The 22495-nt window shown below is 33.8% G+C and overlaps 5 protein-coding genes across 7 annotated transcripts; 2 read left to right on the forward strand and 3 right to left on the reverse strand.

Moving 5' to 3' along the window:
- Nucleotides 1–6656: 6656 nt before the first annotated feature.
- LOC104810511 (palmitoyl-monogalactosyldiacylglycerol delta-7 desaturase, chloroplastic-like) lies at nucleotides 6657–8499 on the forward strand. The gene is made up of 5 exons (XM_010536843.1): nucleotides 6657–7223; nucleotides 7474–7614; nucleotides 7737–7877; nucleotides 7957–8063; nucleotides 8154–8499. The coding sequence occupies exons 1-5, from the start codon at nucleotides 6687–6689 to the stop codon at nucleotides 8347–8349; spliced, it is 1122 nt and encodes a 373-aa protein (XP_010535145.1). The 5' UTR covers nucleotides 6657–6686; the 3' UTR covers nucleotides 8350–8499.
- Nucleotides 8500–11697: 3198 nt separating this feature from the next.
- On the forward strand, nucleotides 11698–13998 carry LOC104810512 (palmitoyl-monogalactosyldiacylglycerol delta-7 desaturase, chloroplastic-like). Its single transcript, XM_010536844.2, has 5 exons — nucleotides 11698–12352; nucleotides 12520–12660; nucleotides 12782–12922; nucleotides 13408–13514; nucleotides 13603–13998. Exons 1-5 carry the CDS (start codon nucleotides 11804–11806, stop codon nucleotides 13796–13798), a joined length of 1134 nt encoding a protein of 377 aa, XP_010535146.1. The 5' UTR covers nucleotides 11698–11803; the 3' UTR covers nucleotides 13799–13998.
- A 2083-nt stretch (nucleotides 13999–16081) lies between these two features.
- Nucleotides 16082–16574, reverse strand: LOC104810614. The gene has a single exon (XM_010536960.1). The coding sequence runs from the start codon at nucleotides 16514–16516 to the stop codon at nucleotides 16082–16084; it is 435 nt and encodes a 144-aa protein (XP_010535262.1). The 5' UTR covers nucleotides 16517–16574.
- A 1291-nt stretch (nucleotides 16575–17865) lies between these two features.
- On the reverse strand, nucleotides 17866–18402 carry LOC104810616. The gene has a single exon (XM_010536961.1). The coding sequence runs from the start codon at nucleotides 18400–18402 to the stop codon at nucleotides 17866–17868; it is 537 nt and encodes a 178-aa protein (XP_010535263.1).
- Nucleotides 18403–19431: 1029 nt separating this feature from the next.
- Nucleotides 19432–21012, reverse strand: LOC104810513. 3 transcript variants are annotated; one of them, XR_771311.2, is made up of 3 exons: nucleotides 20634–21012; nucleotides 19825–20091; nucleotides 19432–19720 (listed from the first exon to the last, which is right to left on the reverse strand). XR_771311.2 is itself a non-coding variant. In XM_010536845.2 (2 exons), the coding sequence occupies exons 1-2, from the start codon at nucleotides 20886–20888 to the stop codon at nucleotides 19903–19905; spliced, it is 444 nt and encodes a 147-aa protein (XP_010535147.1). In that variant the 5' UTR covers nucleotides 20889–21011; the 3' UTR covers nucleotides 19432–19902. The 3 variants fall into 3 exon arrangements, 1 of the variants encoding a protein (XP_010535147.1); XR_771310.2 differs by having other exon boundaries at nucleotides 19796–20091; nucleotides 20634–21011; XM_010536845.2 differs by having other exon boundaries at nucleotides 19432–20091; nucleotides 20634–21011.
- Between the last annotated feature and the right edge of the window lie 1483 nt (nucleotides 21013–22495).

Consider the following 22495-nt stretch of genomic DNA (forward strand, 5'->3'; position numbering starts at 1 on the left):
CCCCCCCCCCCCCCTCTTTTTGGCTTTATTTGAATACACAATAAAAATCTGTGGAATACGGAAGAGATGAGAAAATATCTTCAGTCTTCGCCCTTAAAATAATTTTTGTCGCTTGTTGCCGAGTAGATTTTTCATCTCATTCTCCATAATATGGGGGGTTGCTTATACCAACCAATTTCCCTTTTGTGTATAATTTGTATATAGATATTGTTGACAGGCCCATATTAAGGCCCATTTCAGTTATAGTAGGGCCCATAGACCATCAAGTGAAATGGGCCTGCCATGTGCATTAAGATGCAAAAATCCGAGATGCGAAACGAACACTTCATCAGTTGAAAAACAAACTTGGAAGAAAAAAAAGAAAGAAATATTAAGATGTTGAGATCAAGTGTGACTCAAAATTTGTTCTTCATGCTTTTTGGATGTATATATAAATATAGTAGAGTACGAAGTTTTCTTCTGATAATTAAAAAAATCACCGTGTTTTCGAAAAAAATTGAGAGATTCGAATTTGAATTGGGAATGAATTTGACTTCTTTCATTACCTCCAATTTTGGGTAGTACGAGGTTTTTAGTTATAAAAACGAATGAATTCTTATGTGTTTATAGTACTATTATTTGTAGTTATTACTTGTTTTTTTTTTAAATATTTGGTCCAATAGAATTTGAATTTGGATTGATTGGAAGCACTTTGTGCTACCATCCCATTTGGTCTTGTAGTTATTATTTGTGCATTTAGGCAAGATTTTTTTCTCCGACTAGGCGTTACTCGATTCCATTTCTCTCTCTCTCCATATTTTATGCATAAACTTAAATATTCATCTTTAATTAGGATGGAATACATGTTGAATCTTCAAGATTTTGAGAGTACTATGATATCGAATTTTAGGTTATAAATTTGTATTGGGCCCATATCCTTTGATATCCAAACCCAGTCTGATAATCGAATTCTTTGGTTATATGCAAGTTTCGAATACTCAAACTTTGCATATCCAATTCACAAATTATATCGTGGATACGAATTACGAATTTTGTATTTACTTGTGCGATTCTATCACAAGTTATATCCAATTAAAAAAAGAGTATTTCAATAAATAAAATATCCTAATAAAAGATGTAATTTTTGTATTTTTGTTATGATAAATAATATGGCTTATTTTTTACTATTTTTATTTTTATTTTCCAATAAATTTGAAATTTATTTATTAAATAGTATAAAATAATATCGTTAAAATCTTATTTATTTATTATTTTAATTTTATGTGAATTAAAATAACAAAATAAATTTTGATAAACTGTTAATTGGATTGAAAATTATAACCAACAATATATATATATATATATATAAATTTTGGACGGGACCTCTGAACACTCAAAAGACGGCCCTGCTTATAGATGCCCGAAGATTCAAACGCCACGTGGAACACACAGGAAGGGAACGAACATATTTTACATATTAGCTTTTTAATCGCATTTGCTGTTATTTCGCCCACTGTAGCCTTTCCAGCACTCATTCATTTAGAACGTTGCTTTCTACGTCGTTAGAAAATATATGCAGCCACTGTATCACTAAATAGTTCCCATTATAGATAATTTTTCAAAACTATTTCTAATTTTATTATCATTAAATTATTAATGATATGCCAAACTTTGTGTTACTAAAGGGTATATAAAACTTTTAAAAAAAAAACGTAAAAAAGACAAACGGCAAATGGAAAGAGTATTTTTTTATATTATGTATTTTTTCTTAATTAAACCGGACTTTTATTTAATGCTTTTTATTAAAACCTTGACTTTTTGTTTTTTTACGGAAGCTCTATCTAGTTGTAGAGTATGGTTAGAATGTTACTTGTCCCAAAGGATTTCATATTCGAGCAGCCGTTTCGGGAGAATGGTGCAATTTAATTGCATTAAAAGTTGTCTGCGGGTCAAGGATTAGTGACACAACGAACCTTCTCGTTATAAAACAAATATATATTCACAACGTGATGATTTCTACATTGTTACAAAAATTTGACCTTGTTTATATCAATGAACAGCTACAAGCCTACAATTAGGTCTGAATATTCGAATTCATGCATACATAATTTACATCGCATATGATATAAATGCTAATTAGACTTTGACTTTTCAAAAGCCATATTAGAAAATTTCTAATCGCATGTGATTACTTTAAAATAAAGGAAATTAATATTTTAAAAAAAATCTTAACAAAAATCGAAAATCAATTCATTTTTTTTACAAAAATTGAATCGAGATAAATGATATATATACATATATATATATATATAATAACTCTAAAATTGAAAAAAAAAATCGAATTTAAAAATAAGTGAAGAGATAAATGATAATTATCAATTTTTTCCCTTTTTATTAATAAACATCAATAACGTTAATATATTGGGTTGGACTAACGTGACATTGGATAATTGGGTCTACCGCTTACGACATTAATGTGATGTGATAGAGAGAGATGGAACTTAACAATTTCTCGTCTGGGGAGGAAAAGAACTGAACATAAGTATGGGGCTTATTTCGAGTTTCTAATAAAATAAGGGGGGTGGGCGGAATTGTGAAAATACATATAATAATCACTAAACCCTGACTTTTTATTTAGCAATATTTACAACGTGCTGCTTTTTACGATATTACAAAAATTTAATTTTGGTGATAGTTTTTATTTTAATTTTTCGGTTTCAATATCTTGGTTTTTATATTTTGGTTTTTGTAGTTTTTAAAATCTAAAAAATACAATTTTTATTTTTAGTTATTTTTTTTTTACTAAAGTAGTTTTTAGAAAAACTAATGACATAAATGATGATAGTTTTTATATTAAGTTTATTATTTTAGTTTCTAGTTTTGGATTTTAGTTTCGATTTTCAGTTTCCGGTTTCTATGATATTTGTAAATCCTAAAAAAATAGCGTTTTTGGTTTTAAATTGATTTTTCCACTAAAATAGTTTTATGTGTTTTTAGAAAAATTAAGGATTTGAAATGCAATAGGTTTTTCTGGAATTTTTAAAATTAGTTTTCCTAAAAATTTAGAAAGAACATTTGATAAAAAAATCAACTAAAACTAAAAAACTCAATTTTTGTGTTTATAAGATCCAAAAATCAAAATCCAAAAACCAAAAATTCTAAATAAAAACCACTATCATTCAAATTTACAAAATCTTGATTACCAATTTTTTTCTTCCAAAAATTTTATCCATTCAAACCCTAAATCTACAAAACCTTGATTGTCAAATTTTCTGGTTGTTGAATTATAAAAATTCCGAAAACTTCGGTTTTCAATATTAATAATTTTTATTTTAATTTTTTGGTTTTAATTTTTTGTTTTTGGTTTCTGGTTTTAATTTTTGGATTTTGATTTTTGTTTTTTTTTTTTGTAAATTCAAAAAAATAGAGATTTTTAGTTTTTACTTGATTTTTCATTAAAGTGACTTTTTAAGTTTTTATAGAAAACACAAATTTATAAAAACTTCATTGGTTATTTTTTTTTTGAATCTAAAAACTCCAACCATTTATACCCTTCATATATTCAACTCTTTATCTATATCAATGAACAATTACAATTAGGTCTGGATATTTGGATTCATTCATATATATTATACATCATGATATACATGTTTATTAGATTTGAATCTTTAAAAGCCAAATTAGTAAATTTCTAATCGCATGTGATTAATCTAAATACTAATTAGACTTGACTATTTTTTTGTGTGTTTTCTATGTGATATATTTTTTTTTCGTCTTGTGATGGTTGATGACTTGTTGTTTGAATTAAGTATGATATTATGTGTACCAAGTACTTGTTTGATAAATACTATGAATTGCAATTTCTTTGCATATAGAAGGTTCGAGCAGATAAAAGAAAAAATGGAACAAATTTGAGAGGAAAGGATGATCACAATCAGAGATTATATATAACTTAAAGAAAAAAGATATCACATACATATCAGAGCAAAAACAAGATGCATATTCAGAGTTTAATTGAAGAATCAGGCGGAGAGACCTATTAATGGAGAAGACAATGCAACAACAAAACCTGTCGAGATTATCGCTAATTGAGAACAAAGTGTGCAAGTTGGTGAGTGATACATATATGAGAAATACATGTGAAAGTCAATTGAGAGAACGTGAGATATAATTTAAGGGGAGCCTTCAAAATATAGACGAACCGTTCAATGTGTTAGTTATCTAGCGGGTTCCGTAGTATGACTCAGATTAGTCTCGGGGGAAGTCGGGATAGATTTAGGAGACGAGTAGACGTCGGGTATAATCCTCGGGTTGCTAGCAGGTGAAGTCTCGGACTTTACCAGGAAGGGTTAGTTAGATGGTCTAGGGAGTCATACAACCGAGGGTAGCGCTCGCGGTCAGGCGACACGTGTTCGGACTTCGGTTCGAGTCTTATCGGTGTGAACGTTCTAACACATTTAGCGAATGTTTCAGGTATGTATGAGCAGGATCGGTGGCAGAATAAAGCGACGAGGCCTTTGAGGAGTCACTGACGACAAGTTTCATCAGGTTCAAGGCAGCATATGGCTAACTCTGGTGCATCAGGTAAGTGAGGTAAGTCAGGTAAGTTTGTGGTTTCAAATTCCGACGAAAGTCGAGGGATCAACGAAAGTTGATCGGTGCTGGAAACGGTGAACCACTAGTGTTTATTTGTTATTATTTTCTTGTTCGTTCCTTTCTCTACCAAGGTGGAGATTGTTGAGCCTACATGCCCATTTTGGCGGAAAAAGGAACTCGACCCATTGGCCGAAACGACGCGTTTAATGATTTAGGGTTAATACCCTATTCGGTTTGGTCACTCGATGAAGCGCGTGGCTCGAGGCAGAAAGAGAGAGAGAGAGACGCGATCGCAGAGGCGATCGTGAGGGAGAAAGAGAGAGAGACAAGGCAGCCGGAGCTTCTCGGCGACGACGGAGCTAGATCGACGGCGTCAGTGCGGTAAGCAAAGGCCGAGTCGGTAAAGGTCTCTTGTTCTTGATTCTCGTTTGGTTCTCGGACACTTAGGGTGAGTCTCCAGATTTGTGCAGACCATCATCTCTCGGTTGTTTCCATTCTATTCTTCTAGTGGATTCGCCGGCACCGTGCGGCCGAGATATAGGCTGGAGCTCCGCTTGGTAACCGAACTCGTTAAAACGTCTCTGTCTTCTTTTCGTTTCTTGCACAGACGTGAGTCGGAGAGGTTGAGAGGACTCTGATATCGCTTTACAATAACAATCTTTATAATCATCCATATTCCTGTAAAAATATCAACATTTATCATTTTCCCCAAATTTTCGTTCTTTACAGCAATATCTACAGTAGTTTTATTCCATAATATCAAACCCTAAAACAGAAAAACAACAAAATAATATTTGAAAATCATTGGGTCTTACTTGTATCTCACCTATTCACCGAAATTTATCTTATATTGCATAATAAACTGAAGAAAAAAAACTAAGATTTGGAGTTGATTTAACTTTTAATGGCGATGAAACAGAGAGAATATAACAGGAGGAAAATGTCGACGGAAGAGAGAGAAGATGATGACTCTGAAGTTGTGTAGTGCACGTTAATAAATTTTAATTCATTAGGTATTTTGGTCATTTTCTTTTTAAGGTTATATATGTCATTTTACTTCAATTGGAGTGTAAAATCTTATAGTTTTTTTTGGCATTTTGAGGAGTGTATCATTGATACACATGCGACGTTTGAAAGGTAATTGTGAAGTTTTCCTGTGTGTGCTACACAAAGAGTGTTTTTGTACTGATAGAATCTTTTTTGTACTGATAGAATCTCATGTGGTACAGGATTTTATTAAAAAAGAATAAAACATAGAGGATCGCGTGATATTTTAATAGGATTGAAAAGTACTTGATTTGTATTAAAAAAATAGAATAAGTTTGAAAATTTTCTTCAAAGTGATATCGTGTAAATACACTTTTTCAATATATATATATATATATGTTTATAATTAAATTCATCTATGAAATTAGTAATTTGTTGAAATTATCAAATTATGTATCGAACTTTGTAAGAATGAACAAATTACCTACTATTATGAATTCACAATTACACATTATAATTTTCTTTGTCGGAGTTACTGTTGAAAAAAAAAACGCCGATAAGAGTTTCCATTAATCTTTGAAGTTTTTTTTTATAACTATAGGTTCACTAGACCTTCGGTCTAAGTTAATCTCCTAGCTCGGGAGTCAGTCTTTAGTCACATAATTAGTTGTACCTCCTTCTCCTCACCAATGGAATCAAACCCAAGATTTTGAAGTGGCTGTATCATCTCTCAACTAGTAGTTTTAATCTTTGAAATTGTACACAAAATAAATTTTATAAATATACATATACTACGGTTATGTCATCATCTATAGATAAGATTTTTTTACAAAAAAAATTAGCATTTTGGGATGTATTAGTAAAAAATTAGGTATCAGAAAAAAAAATGCTAACTTGATTAAAAAAAAAAGAAAGAGGGAAGATTGAATAACAGTTAAAAAAAAAAGAATAATAGACATATTATTATTGCGTAAAACATGGATTTTCTCCGACCATGAAGCTTTGACAAAAAAAAACCGACCTACATGCATGCGTCCCTAAAAATCATATAAAGGCTTAAACTTCGACCCATAGTTTCGATTGAATTAAGAAAAGTAAGCCATTTTTCTGCAAATCTCTTTGTTATGGCTTCCTTGTTCACATCGCCATTGACAAAACCCAAACCATTCTTCCTCTTTTCTTCATCTCTTCCTCACCCACGAAAACTAGACACAAGGACAACGCTTAATCTCAACCATGAGACCCCAGATTCCAGCAAAACATCCTTAAATCGTCGAATGCTTGGTCTCGGGCCGAGTTTCTGCGCATTCCCTGAAAAGGGTATCAGAAGAAACGTGTCAGCAGAAGCAGAAGCGGCGAATTACGGAAGAATCCTTCTCTCTGACGTTGTCGTGAAGAGGAAGAGAAAGGTATTTTGGGGAAGGAGATGGAATTCCCTGGACGTGGGAACTGCCGCAGTTGTCGTGGCGATGCATGTGCTTAGTTTGTTCGCGCCGTTTCAGTTCAATTGGTCGGCCTTTTGGGTTGCCTTTGGTCTGTACGTCGTCACTGGTCTTCTGGGTATTACCCTGTCTTTCCATAGGAATTTGTCTCACAAAAGCTTCAAGCTTGCCAAATGGCTGGAGTACTTGTGTGCTTATTGTGGAACTCAAGCTCTTCAGGTTTGTTCAATCGACCTAGTTTTTGTTGTTCAATCTCATCAACAATGGATAGAAATTGTATTGGATTTCACTGTTTCTTCGAGAAAATTTCTCATCTGCTTTTGATAACGTGGAGCTCTTGGACTGCAGCATGTTTGTTTATATTGGTGTTTTTGCATTCAAGGTGGAAACTTTTCTGCTTTTTGTGGAAATATACAATGAATTGTCACAGGAAAATGATCAAATAGTGTGTGTCTGAAAACTGTTTCAGGGGAACCCTATAGATTGGGTGCGCACACACAGGTACCATCATCAGTTCTGTGATTCTGAGGGAGACCCTCATAGCCCTACTGAAGGATTTTGGTTCAGTCACATGAGCTGGTTGTTTGATTCAGATTTAGTAGCTGAAAGGGTACGCCTTTTAATTATCGCCATTTGTTTTCGGGTTCATCTACCGTTTCGCATTTTATCATAACATGGATTTATATACTATGATCATAACCGAAATCGTTTGTACTTGTCGATTGGTTCAAGTGTGGAGGGGCTATTAATGTGGGTGACTTGGAGAAGCAACCTTTCTATCAGTTTCTTCGAAGCACTTACATTTTGCATCCCGTCTTCCTGGCCTCGATCTTATATTCGTTGGGCGGATTTCCTTTCGTGGTGTGGGGAATGGTATGTTCTGTTTTTGATGGGTACTATGCTATCATATATATGTTATATAATCCATTAATTTGTTTTTTTGGTATTGCAGGGAGTAAGAGTCATATGGGTGTATCATATAACATGGCTGGTGAATTCGGCATGCCATGTATGGGGGAAACAGGCTTGGAAAACCGGGGATTTGTCCAGGAACAACTGGTAAAAACTTCATCACACAAATCTCTCTCCATATAATTAAACACGTAAATCTCTCACGCGATGATATTTTTTTAATGGGAAACTTTACAGGTGGGTAGCGGTTCTTTCGTTCGGGGAAGGGTGGCATAACAATCACCATGCGTTTGAGTTCTCGGCCCGGGCCGGACTAGAATGGTGGCAGGTAGACATGACTTGGTACCTTGTTAGGTTCTTACAAACCGTTGGATTAGCCACCGATGTTAAGTTGCCTTCTCAAGCTCAGAAAGAGAGAATGGCTTTGAGCTAACTGTTCTTTTGAGTTCTCTCTTTCTTGTCTACAAGGATGTCCAATTGGATTCGGACACGTGGTCTCAACGGTTTAGAGTCTGGTCAACGATTATAAATATGTGGGTTTATCTATTACTGTGTAATCAATATCTAATGAATCCTTTAAGAAGTGAAGAGTCATGTATAAACCAAATGAATTTGGATTTTTTTTTTTTATGGAATATCAAATTTTATATCATTGTTTTTGGAAAAAACGGTATGATAATAGATTAGGGAGGAACAAGTTTAAGGGAGGCTAATGTTGGAAATTAAACTTATTCCTAGAATTTTGTGATATAGGAATTTGTGTTCAAAGCATAGAATGATGTGTTCAAAATAATTATTGTTTAGACTAGATTTATTATTAGAACTAGAATGTTTTCAAGAGAAGTTTTAAAAACAACAAAAAACACAAGAAAAGAAATACAAAGAAGAAGTGTTTAACAGTATTTCTCCTCATCTGTTCTTGTTCATATATACTTATAAAGTATAAAGAAAAAAGTCTAAACGCTTACAAGTGGTATAACTTTATAGATTAACATGCAAATTGGACGCAAATGGTTGTATATATTACGGTCTCTACATTAAAGTTGAAAGATCAAAACCCTGTTTCATGGAAGATAATGCGAGTTTTAGATATGATTTCATTCGAATCGAAATATATATATATATATATATATATATATATATAGAATTGAATTTGATATAAAAAATTGAATTCGATTTTGATATAAAAAGTTATATATACATATATATATATATATATATATCGAGAATTGAAAATATTAAAGTCAAGTTACATATAATAAAAAAGAAAATTAATATTATAAATTAATCAGGTTTCTTTTTATCTGTCTATGTAATGAATTTATCCAATGACCGAATTTATCCAATGACCGTTATAATTTATATTATATCTTAGTAATTGTGAATTTAAACATTTCTTCTTTACATTAGAGTTGGACGATCAAAACCCTAATTCATGAAAGAAACACTAAAAAATATTATATAGCGATGGAACTTACGATGAAAATTTATGTTGCAATCGTAAAATCCGTTGCAATTTACGACGATTTGAACGGGTAATTCAGTTACAAGAAAATATAAGTGATTTACGATGAAAATTTTAAAATTGCGACGGAACATTCTAATTTATCTTTTTTTTTGGATGAGTTTTTTTTATTTCTAGTAGAAAATTAATTTTAGTTGCAAAACCCAATATATCACTCCTAATCATCTTCTTCCTCAAACTTCGAAAGTTTTCAAAAAAAAAAGAATCAAATTTAATATATGTGTGAAGAAATATATCTATATGTATGTGTATGTTAATGTATACGTGTATATGTTTATATATATGTGTATATGAAATGTATATGTCTATGTGTGTGTATGTATGTAATGTATGTATATATATATATATATATATATGTAGGGGTGGTCAAATCTGTTATTAACCGAATAATCGAATTGAATCGAACCGAATAACAACATTTCAGTTCGAATCGGTTATTTGGTAAATAAATGATCAGTTTTGAATGTTGAATAACTTTTTGGATTCGGTTTGGTTAAATAAATGATCAGTTAATTGAACAGTTATCAATAATTGATTGGTTTTTAAATTTTTATCCCAGGTATATCTTATGTTTTTAATACTTTTTTGTTGTGACGGTTTGTGACTCTCTCTCTCTAGTCTCTCCCTTTCACGGTAAGAAAACCCTAAAGTATTACTGCGAGTGTGGTGTTTGACGCCGGCGGTCTGTTCTCCGGCCCGATTACTCATCTCTCTCATGGCGTCTCAGGTTTGTCTTCTCTGTCGATGCTTCTTTGGTTCGTTCTCCTTTTTTCTTGTGAATATGTCTGAAATCGACGTCTCTCACTGCATTTCTGGTTTTAAAAACGGAATTTCTGATTTTATAAATCGTGTTTCTTTGCGGTGGTGACAATAAATCGAAGCTTCAAGCCTTTGTTCTGTGCATGGACGTTTCTTCTTCTTTCTTATGTGCTTTCTCTTTTGTTTCAATTTTTATTCCATGCATTTCGTTTTCTATATATTATGTGGCGAAAGGTATATTAGCATTTCAGATATCTACGTTTGCATATCAGAATCAGCTTTTAGTATAGGGGGTCACATTCTAGACCAATATAAGAACAACTATATATATATATATATATAGTGGAAACATTAGTTCTTTTTTTTATTAACAAACACCAATAACGTTAATATAAATCTTATAGGTTGGATTAACATAATGTTTGATAATTGGATCTACCCCTAGGCCCTAGGGACTTATGTTTTGGAAACAATTCCACAGATTTATTTAGAGAAAGAAATATGATGTGATGGAGGGAGGTGGAACTCCACAATTTCTCAACAGGGTGTAAAATGTACAGAAGATAAGTATGGGGCCCATTTCGAGTTTCTAATAAATTAAAAATGGGGTGGACGGAATTGTGAAAGTGACCAAATCAAACGTTAATTGACTTCAGCGCCCCAAACTCGCAATCCAGTATCCCAACATCTTATCCCTCCCTCCACTCTTTTCTTTTCAACGTCTAGTCGTACGACATGTTTTTGATGAGCGATAAAATGAAGCCAAACAAGAAGAATACAAAAATAATATAAAATTTGAAGCTTATTAAAAAAAATAAAGAAAAAAATACTATCACAGCAAATTTCGAACTATTGTTAGGTAACAGTTTTATAAACTTGGTATAAAAAATATTTCAAAGAATTTCAATGTTGATATATATATATATATATATATATATATATATAATGAATTTTCTTATGTATATATAAAACAAAATTCATCTATAAAATTAGTAATTTGTTGAACTTATCAAATTATGTATTGAACTTTCTAGGAATGGACAAATTTATTAACTGCGCTATTTTACTCTGTTATGAATTCAAAAGTACACATTGTAATTTTCTTTGTTGGACTTCCTGTTGACGAAGAAACGCCAATAAGAGTTTCCTTTTGAAGTACACAAAATAATTTTTATAAATATACGTATTTACTAACAAATACGGAAAAGTTTATATTACGGATTGTCATAATCTATAGATAATATTTTTTTAAAAACAAATTAGCATTTTGGGATTTATTAGTAAAAAAATAAGTATTAGAAAAGAAACTACAACTTGATTACCAAAAAAAAGAGAGGGGGAAGAAGTTGAATAACAGTTACCAAAATAAATAAATAATAGAGATATTATTATTGCGTAAAACATGGATTTTCTCCGACCATGAAGGTTGACGAAAAGAAACCGACCTCAGCTGGTTTCATTTGAAGTGTCGTAAGGAGAGATTGTGTCCACAAAATATCTACATGCATGTGCCCCTCAAAATCATATAAAAGCTTATAACTTCGACCCATAATTTCGATTGAATTAAGAAAAGGAAGCCATTTTTCTGCAAATCTCTTCGCTTATGGCTTCCTTTTTCACATCGCCATTGACAAAACCCAAACCATTCTTCCTATGTTCTTCATCTTTTCCTCACCCACGAAAACTGGACATAAGGACAACGCTTAATCTCAACCATGAGACCCCAAATTTCAGCAAAACATCCTCAAATCGTCGAATGCTTGGTCTCGGGCCGAGTTTCTTCGCATTCCCTGAAAAGGGTATCAGACGAAACGTGTCTGCAGAAGCAGAAGCAGAAGCAGAAGCGGCGAATTACGGAAGAATCCTTCTATCCGACGTGGTGGTGAAGAGGAAGAGAAGGGTATTTTGGGGAAGGAGATGGAATTCCCTGGATGTGGGAACTGCCGCAGTTGTCGTGGCGATGCATCTGCTTAGTTTGTTTGCGCCGTTTCAGTTCAATTGGTCGGCTTTTTGGGTCGCCTTTGGTCTGTACGTCGTCACTGGTCTTCTGGGTATTACCCTGTCTTACCATAGGAATTTGTCTCACAAAAGCTTCAAGCTTCCCAAATGGCTCGAGTACTTGTGTGCTTATTGTGGAGCTCAAGCTCTTCAGGTTTGTTCATCCACCAAGTTTTTTGTTCTTCAACCTCATCCAAAATGGATAGAAATTGTATTGGATTTCACTGCATAATGTTTATATTGGTGTTTCTGCATTCAAGGTGGAATCTTTACTGCTTTCCATGGAAATGTACAATGATCAAATTGTGAAAATTGTTTCAGGGGAACCCTATAGATTGGGTGAGCACACATAGGTACCATCATCAGTTCTGTGATTCAGAGAGAGACCCTCATAGCCCCATTGAAGGCTTTTGGTTCAGCCACATGAGTTGGTTGTTTGACACAGATTCAGTAGCTGAAAGGGTACGCCTTTTCTCGCCATTTCGACCCCTCTACTTCAGATTTTTTTTGGTTCTTGGATCTTAATATGGATTTGTATGATCTGATCATAACCGAAATCGTTTTACTTGTCAATGGGTTCAAGTGTGGAGGGCCTAGTAATGTGGGTGACCTGGAGAAGCAGCCCTTCTATCAGTTTCTTCGAAGCACTTACATTTTGCACCCCGTCTTTCTGGCCTCGATCTTATATTCGTTGGGCGGATTTCCTTTCGTGGTGTGGGGAATGGTATGTTCTGTATTTTGTACTGTGCTATCTATATGCTTGTCTTTTATAACTATAACTAAGACTTTGCTTTCATGCAGTGGCAATTTGCTCGGTCACATCTCGATTTAATCCGTTAGGCTATTTTTTCCGCCTCGAGTGTTTGATATTGATGGTCCCCCGGTCTGTGATCTCATCTACACAACTTGGGTTTTGTCATTTTGTACATGTGACTTAGAGTATGAACCATAAAAAAGAATTCACGAAAATTGTGTTTGTGATTGATGAGGGTTAGAACCACAAGTGGATTACCTTAGAGTATGAACCATAAAAAAGAATTCACGAAAAGAGTTTGCTCATGCTGTTTTCGTGAATGGATTTTTTCTCGATCTTTTTTGTTAGGCAATGGGGTTGCGTACGTAACTTATGCGTCTACATTCATGCATAAAAAAAAAAAAATCATATGGGTGTGTCATATATGTTATATGATCCATTTATTTGTATTGCAGGGAGTAAGAGTCATATGGGTGTATCATATAACATGGCTGGTGAATTCGGCATGCCATGTATGGGGGAAGCAGGCTTGGAAAACCGGGGATTTGTCCAGGAACAACTGGTAAAAACACGAATCTCTCTCCATATATATAAACAAGTAAATCTCTTATGCGATGATTTTTTTTTTTTTGTAATCGGAAATTTTTCAGGTGGGTAGCGGTTCTTGCGTTCGGGGAAGGGTGGCATAACAATCACCATGCGTTCGAGTTCTCGGCCCGACATGGACTAGAATGGTGGCAGATAGACATGACTTGGTACCTTGTTAGGTTCTTACAAGCCGTTGGATTAGCCACCAATGTTAAGTTGCCTTCTCAAGCTCAGAAAGAGAGAATGGCTTTGAGCTAAACTGTTCCTTTGAGTTCTCTCTTTCTTGTCTACAGGGATGTCCAATTGGATTCGGACACGTGGTCTCAACGGTTTAGAGTCCGGTCAACGATTATAAATATGTGGGTTTATCTATTACTGCGTAATGAATATCTAATGAATCCTTTAAGAAGTGAAGAGTCATGTATAAACCAAATGAATATGGTTTCTTTTTAATGAAATATCAAATTTTATATAATTGTTTTTGGAAAAAACGGTATGATAATAGATTATATGACTTTATAGTTATTAACATGTAAATTCGACGCAAATGGTTGTGGAAGATTAAAACCCGGTTTCATGGAAGATAATCGAGTTTTAGGTATGATTTTCATCGGAATCTAATTATATATATATATATTGTTAAGGTTTGTTAACTTTTTCACATATATATAGAATTGAATTTGATAAAAAAATCGAATTTGATATTAAAAGTTGAGTGTATATATGATTTTTTCGAGAATTGAAAATACTAAAGTCAAGTCAAATATAATAATGAAAATTAACCATAAGAGATACCATACCCATGTGAACACAAAATTAACTGGGTTTCTTTCTATCTATCCTTTTTTTTTTACGAAAATTAATAAATTAAATTGATCAGTTGAATGACTTCACTCAATCCGAAAAAAATCAGGACAAGAATTCGAACATAATATAAAAAAAGATTTACAATTCAACACAATTTTCGTAATCCATTCCGCGAATAGTTATTATCCCTTTGGATATAAACCAAATTGATATTTGAAAATCTATTCCAATGGACTTCAATTTCTTGAATATATGAGTGGCAACTTAGAGATTTCTTGTTGTTATTGATCTTTTCTACGACTTCTTTCTTCTTTGGCATCCACCTCTAATAATATATTGTTAGTGCAATTATTTGCACATGTGTTGTTTTGGTTGTTAAGTAGATAATGCAGGTTCAGGAGATAAATCCGGCGAGATACAACTCGAAATATTTTGAGGTAAATCTGGAGAGTTGGAGTAAAAGTCAGACAGGAGATGGACTCAATGACAACCACTTGGAGAGATTTTAGGAAAAGCAATCTGAAGAGATATAGCCACGAAGTTTGGATTTGACTTGAAGAGATGAAGATAGAATCAAAGCCAAAAAGATCTGAGGAGATTTGAGATAAAGATAAGATCTTGGAGATAAGGTCAAAGGCTGAAGAGATAGAGTCAAACAAGAGATAAAGATGAGATCTTGGAGATAAAGATGAAATCAAAGAGAATCAAGGAGGAGTCTATCAAATCAATTCGTGGAGATCTAAGGCGAACTGGAGGAGCCTATATAAAGGAGAGAGCAAGTGCATATCAGTTCTCACGGAGAGCCAAGCATATTTTACTAAAAGAGAGTCTTTTTGTTGGTGAGTGATAACTCACTTTTGAGTGAGTGTGTGTCTGAGGAAGAGACCGATTGAGCAAATCTATTTCCTCTGGTGAGTGTTTGGGCGTGGATCTGAGGGGGAGACCTAATGGGAAAATCTCCGTTCCTTTGGTGAGCGTTTATTTGATAAGGTTTTTAATCGGTAGAATTCATTGTGAGAATGGGTGTTGAGTAACTCTAACAAAAAGTGAGTTGTACTTGACTTTTTCTCAAGTGAATAGAACTGGTTAGTTTTTCCTTTACTCTTTCAGGGTCCAAACTTTTTCATATACCTCTAATAATATAGACATACAAACTCTTTGTAATATACACTTCATCTATAATATTCCGGAGAATTCTATCTGTCTAATGAATTTATCTATCCAATGACTGTTATAATTTATATTATATCTTAATAATTTTAAACGGTCGTTTGCATAACTCGTGTCTAGTACAACAGCGAACTTAAACATTTCTTCTTTACATTACAGTTGGATGATCAAAACCCTAATTCATGAAAGAAACCGTGAATCTTTTTATTTAGCAGGAGATGAGTAATTTAATCTGACAGATGGTATATTTTCTTCATTAAACTCGTTTTACTATTCTTCTTAGAAACAAATTCTACGTGTATAAATATTTTCACATCTCATTGGAAAATTCCACGTGGGAATTATTCCGCGTTTTTTTGACAGTTTTACATATGTTTTCCGTCTATCATTACACTTGAGTTTCAGATACAAAATTAACGTCGAAAATACAAAACATCGAAACCAAGTTCACGCCCTCAGCTCGGCGGCCGCGACCTTTGATCGTCGGCCAAAACTTCGGTTTTCAATATTAATAATTTTTATTTTAATTTTTTGGTTTTAATTTTTTGTTTTTGGTTTCTGGTTTTAATGAAAAGCAAACCTGAAATCCAATTCATGGCCTCTGAACTTGATCCCGTCAGGCGTAACATCGTGCACACAAGACGACCTAGGACATACCTCTGCATCTAGATACGTGTTTCTTATCACAAGATCTGCTGTCCCCATCACCGACCTGAAATTGCAGAGGTGAATCGCCGGAATCACGCTTTCGTTCACCTCGACAACGATCGGAAACGTATGTTGTGTCCCAGGTACCCGAGATCTTCTCCATCCGTAGTCTTTTCGCTTAGATCGACATCGATAAACGACTTCCGGTCGCTTCAGTCCCTTCATCTCGTTTCGTATTGTGATGTTGAGGTTTACGTAATCGATTTCTTTTGATTCGGTGATCGGAATGATGACGACCTGTAGAACAAGAAACAGAGATAGGGTTTTGAATATATTTTTATTACAATCCATATTCCCAACGTTGTTGCGGGGATTTCCTCTTCTTCGTCCTCTCCTAGATATTATCAGTTTGAAAGGGCTCAGTTGAAACCAAAGCTGTTCCTATGTCTTTTCCGTTTACCTTCGTGCGAAAGAGGAACAAACAAATTGTTAAATTTGCTAAAAATAGATGTTAGTTTATGAACTGATTATGCATAATCTCTCTCTCTATATATAAATATATGTAATTTAATTAATAAAAATTATATATTTATTTAATAAAAGAAAGAAAGAAGAGTTTTGAAAAAACAATACAAAACTTTTGAGTATCTCAATTTTTGGGGGTCATGTACATTCTATAAAGTTTAATTCATAAAACTATAGATTTATATAATAAAAATTAGTACTATTAAAATCATGTAATGATAAAAAATTATAAATTTATATAATAAAAACTATTTAATGATATAAAATAATTTTATAAGCTTTTTAATAATAATAATAATAATAATTTTTTTTAAAATAATTCATAAATAGTAGTACTCTTATTATAAATAAAATTTTCAATTTTTTAATTGAAATATTTTAATTTATTATTGATATTTGTTAATTATAAAATAAATTCGAATTGATAATAAGTTAGTGATAAAAACAAGTTTTAAAATTTTATTAATTCTAATAATTTTATATTTATTTATATTTCAATTATAATATTTTTGTAGTAATTATATTTAAAAAATTCTTTAAAATAAAAAGAAATATACAAATTTAGGTTTATTTTATTTTTATAAAATTTACGGATTTCAGTGACATATTAGTCTTTTATATAAAGTTTACCGTTTCCGTGGACAAGATATGAATTTCTCAGTAGCTAAAATATCCAATTCATTACGGTAATTTATCCTTAATTTCTTCAATGCTGTTATTCTACTAAATTTTTCTTATAGTTTACAAGTTTTTTTTTTATGTAATATAGTTTACAAGTTAAAATATGTAACGTTTGTTTCCTCACCAGAATTATAATAAACACTATACGACAAATGATATTTTCTTACTTGGATGAATTTCGCCAAAATAAACAAATTTCGTTATGAATTTGTGGTTGGAATTCAAATATAATATGAGAAATATTTAATATTCTCTGGAATTCATTTTTCACCTCTCAAAAAGATCACATGTTAGTATGAATCGCACATTCAGAAATTTGTACTGAGATCCCTTTTATCCAAAACGAAACAAACGTTTAATGTTGAAGGTCAATAAAATAATAATATTAATTCAATCCATAGCACAAAAATACCCAAATATACATTATAATTAATCATACAAATCATCATCTTTAATGTTTCATCATCATCGTCATCATCATCATCATCATCAAACTAAGCCTTGGAACCAACCGACATGCCGACCACTGGTATCCGAGGGACGAGGCCCGGGAATTTTCTCCATGGCAATTGTTGGTACGTAACCGCTCTAGGATTCGAGAACTTGCCCTTTGAAAAATCTATTCCCCTAAACACTATTCCATTAGCCGTTACCAAATGAACACAAATCGAGTTACGGCATTTCCGGGCATTGGACTGAGAAATCAAGATGTTGACGAACCCTAGTTCCGATCGGAAATGGCAGACGTGGTTCACTTTGTCGTCTTCTCCGACAGAAACGACGGGAACTTCGAAAGTGTATCTGGATCCTGTTATTACAGATCTTCGCCACCCGAAATCTTTGTTCCTCGACCAGCAACGGTACAAGACTCGGTTCGGTGTCGGGTTTTTCAGTCCGTTCTGTACCATGATTTTCACGGTGGCGTTTTCGGATTTCTGTTGTTGTTGGGAAAAAACGGTGAGAGAGAAGGTGGTGACTTGCAGAACAAAGCACAAAGCTAGGGTTTTTAGGATCTTGTTAAAGCCCTCCATTCTTCTTTTTCTTTTTCTCTATTTTATTTTAACATTTGATTTAGTCTCTTTTATATTTTGTATTCAAGGTGGATTTGGAACCGAAGCTGTTGAAGTGTATATTATTTTTGGCATATTTCCATAATTAGGGGAAATTTTTGTTTTATACGTTTAAAACTAATGAAACGTTAGATAGCCGTTCAAAGAAAGACAATACAAGCAATAATTATAATAGAATTAAAAAAGCCTTTTTAGTTTACAAAACTAACATGTAATACAAAAATTGTTCAAATTATGCCTAGAATTGCGGAATAATTTCTTTGGTTTTTCATTAAGATGTGGAAATATTGATAAATATAATGCTAAATTTAGTCTAATATATATGTATATGTATAAATATATATTATCTATCATTATAGGATAATAATCTGCAAGAATAAATATCCAAACAAGAATAGTACTAATTTCAAAGATTCCTCCTTGAGAAGAAAAATATTATTTATTCAACCAAGTAATTACATGACAAACGTGGATAATTCTTTAATAAAGGCCCAAGATCGTATGAATGTCTGTAAACCTTAAAAACCGAATTTAAGGCTATGCGTATAAAAAAAGGGAGACTATTGATGAATTCGTCGGTTATACCGGTTATTTCCGGTAAGTTTGGCTAGTTTTGCCAGGTCTATTTTATCTGCCATCTTTTAAAATTTCTGTTACAAGTTTGAATTCGTAGCCGCATATGTAGTGAGGGACATTTGTTGATAGAATTCTCTATATTTTTTATAATCCGAAAATTCACCGAATTTTTGATCCAACTACGTCTTCCAATATGTGAATGACTCTCTCAAAATGGAGATTCAAACCTGGATTAAAAATGAATTTTACTTCTTTTTTTATTGATTGAGCTACCCAAAAAATCGAAAGAGGATTGCATTCGATTTTGATATCGATTTCTGTTTTTCCATTCTGTTGCTGGAGCTGGTTTTTGGAAAGAGACCCATAGAAAAAATAGACCGAACTAAAAGGGAATGGGTTCATAATACACCAATGTAAGATTAGGTTTTGAGTTCTGTAAGAAGATACTGTATCTTTTGGCCCTGTCCCGAATCACATCAAAGTTTCAGAGCAAGGCATCAAAATGTTCATGTCAGATATCACAATGGCTAATCGCATCATAAATTCATAATAGTCCTCGTTCTCCCACTAATATCTTCAAACCAATTACAAGGGGCGAAAAGTTCAATACTTACGAGCCATCCTCCGTTGAAATGCTCTTGAAGCCTTCTCATAAACAATAGATTCACTCAGCTTCAAAATCATCATAGTTCTTGTACCTCATCTGCATTCATCGGGTCCGAATAAGACAGAGCAAAAATTGAAAAAGATCAAACCTTCAAACCCGAAAAGGATTCACCTTCGAGTGGCTTCATCTTGGGATATTACCTTTTTCTTTTCCAAAACACACAAATCTTCACACTGAATTGAAACATCTCCAGTTATATGCAACGAATTGTTTCTTAGCTAAGGTTTTTTCGAATAACTAGCTCGGGTCAAAAGGAAGGCAGATATCACAACGGGGGCGATTATAATGAAAAGGGCCAATGCAAGATTAGGCCTTGTGATCTCTGGCAAAAGGACGCTTCCATACTTAATGGCTGCAGCCGCCGCCATGGAACCAGCTCCCAGTTTCCAGAGGTAGTTCAAATCCTCCTGTTTCACCACAACACCAACAATTTACCATATAACCGAGTGTTAATATATCTTGACTCCACAAACTGAGAACTTTGAAAATTGAATCAGCGAAGAATCTCTTATGATCAGAGATTATATCATAGTCAACGTTTCCACGTTTAGCATCAATGCGCGCCGCCCGCCATGGAACCAGCTCCCAGTTTCCAGAGTTAGTTCAAATCCTCCTGTTTCACCACAACACCAACAATTTACCATATAACCGAGTGTTAATATATCTTGACTCCACAAACTGAGAACTTTGAAAATTGAATCAGCGAAGAATCTCTTATGATCAGAGATTATATCATAGTCAACGTTTCCACGTTTAGCATCAATGTGTAAAGACCACAAATCGTGCCACTGATTTGCAATTATCATCGGGATGAGGGCTTTCCTGTACTTAAAAAAAGTTCACCGCTTCTTTCCTCAAATCTAATAAATACGGGGCTATTCTGGAAATTCTTCTTTTTCCCGAAAAGAAAAAATCAAAACCAAAGGCTTACATTCTACAGAAAACTGACCTGGATGCCCGCGCCGTCGTGGGGTTCACCGGTGCCGTCGTCGGGTTGTCCCTGACGGCGATCGGAAGCTCTGACTTGAAATGACCGTTTTGCCCCTGGCTGGCACTGCGGATTTCTCCCGATGGTGACGAATTTGACGGTGGACAACGCCGTCTTCTTCTTCGTCGAGGGTTTCAAGATCCGGCAATCGGAGCTCGAGCGATGGAGCCTCAGAGGTTCAACAGCCATCGCCGGAGTAAACGCCGTAGCTGACATTCTCTCTCTCTCTCTAACTGGTTTTTATGTCATATTTTTCTTTTTTCCCTGATTTTTTGGCGGCTTTTATGTTCACGCTTTTGTGAATGGCCTGAGGAAACTCTCTTGCAGACAGAAGATAAGAAAGAGGAGCCACGTTTCCATGAACGCCGCGTTTGCATTTTGAAGCATTGACCGTAACGCACCTCTAAACATTGGAAACGCAAACGCCGGATGAGGTTGTTTGCGTCTTAAACGTCTAAATGGATTTTTTGTTTCGCGTTCAAGTGGGTACCTTTGAGAAAGAAATAAATAATTGGGAAAATAAAACATGTTTTTATCAACAAAGCCCTCTCTCCGGACCCTCCTAAAATTTATAATTTCCATATGATAATCCAAATCCACAAAATATAGAGTTTTCATATGATAATTCCAAAAACAAATATTTGAATTAAACAAAAACTGGGATAACATGTTATCTTAAAAACACATCGTATAAAAAGTCGATGACACTATTGATATATATATATAAATTTAGAATATTTAGATATATTAATATTTACATGGCATATTAACATATTTGTATGATTTCTCATATTTTTTGTAATACTAATATAATAATATTTTTTGTTTTTATTTTGTTATATGATATCAAAGATTCGGTTTTTGAATGGGACCAGGATAAAGATCATAAAGATACTTGGGTCCAAAGAAAATCAAAGCTTCTTTACTAGAACAGTTGATGATTCTTCTGGTAACCTATATGATCGTGGGTTCGATTCCGAGCTGTGAAGATAAATGCTTAAAAGTGACGGGTGGGTCCGTCACAGTCATCTGAACGTCTGATGAAGCAAGTGCCGTCTGAGCTCAAATTTTTCCTCTTTTTTTTTTTGTTGCATTTTTCTTTACTCTTTCGTTGGTCATCGCAACAATGGCAGAATCTGTATCCAAGGATTCCTCTTTTTTATTTTTTGAATTGGAACGTGCAAGACAATGGACCAGGTCAAGCAAGAACATGCCCAGAGGATCAGACCCATGGATGATCAGACCTTTGTCTTTTGGTGTAATTGGCAAGGTGGTGACATAAGTCACGCCCATAAGTTGTTCGACCATATGCCCGAAAGAGACATGGCCGTGTCAAAACACGATGATCAAATGTTGATCCAAGGCGGATTGTGAAAGGAGTTTTGTAGTATGTTTATATGGAAGTTCAATAACAGGTGGCTTTCTGTAACGATATAGAGTTTTAGGAAGGAGAGAGAGATGGGACATTATCAAAAATGCCCTTAAAATGCTATTTGTACTTCATGGGGTACCCTTCCCTCAGAAAAAAAAAACACCCCCTTCCTTCACATATACCCTTCTCATATGTACAATTTCCATTATACCCTTTATATTATAAAACAAATAAAATTAAAATAAATAAAAATAATAATTTCTTTCCTAAAAAGCAGTGTCGATTTTTCTCTCCTCATTATCAGTTTTCATTCTCTCTCCTCCGATATTTGCGTTCTCTCTCTCCTTCGTTTGCTCTCTCCCTCCGTTTGCTCACTCTCTCTCTTCCAATTTGGACTCTGTCTCCGCCGCCGCCGATTTGCTCTCTCTCCCAATCGATTTGCTCTCTCTCT

The sequence above is a fragment of the Tarenaya hassleriana genome, unplaced genomic scaffold (genome assembly GCF_000463585.1).
Source record: "Tarenaya hassleriana unplaced genomic scaffold, ASM46358v1 Cleome18, whole genome shotgun sequence".
Taxonomy (NCBI): domain Eukaryota; kingdom Viridiplantae; phylum Streptophyta; class Magnoliopsida; order Brassicales; family Cleomaceae; genus Tarenaya; species Tarenaya hassleriana.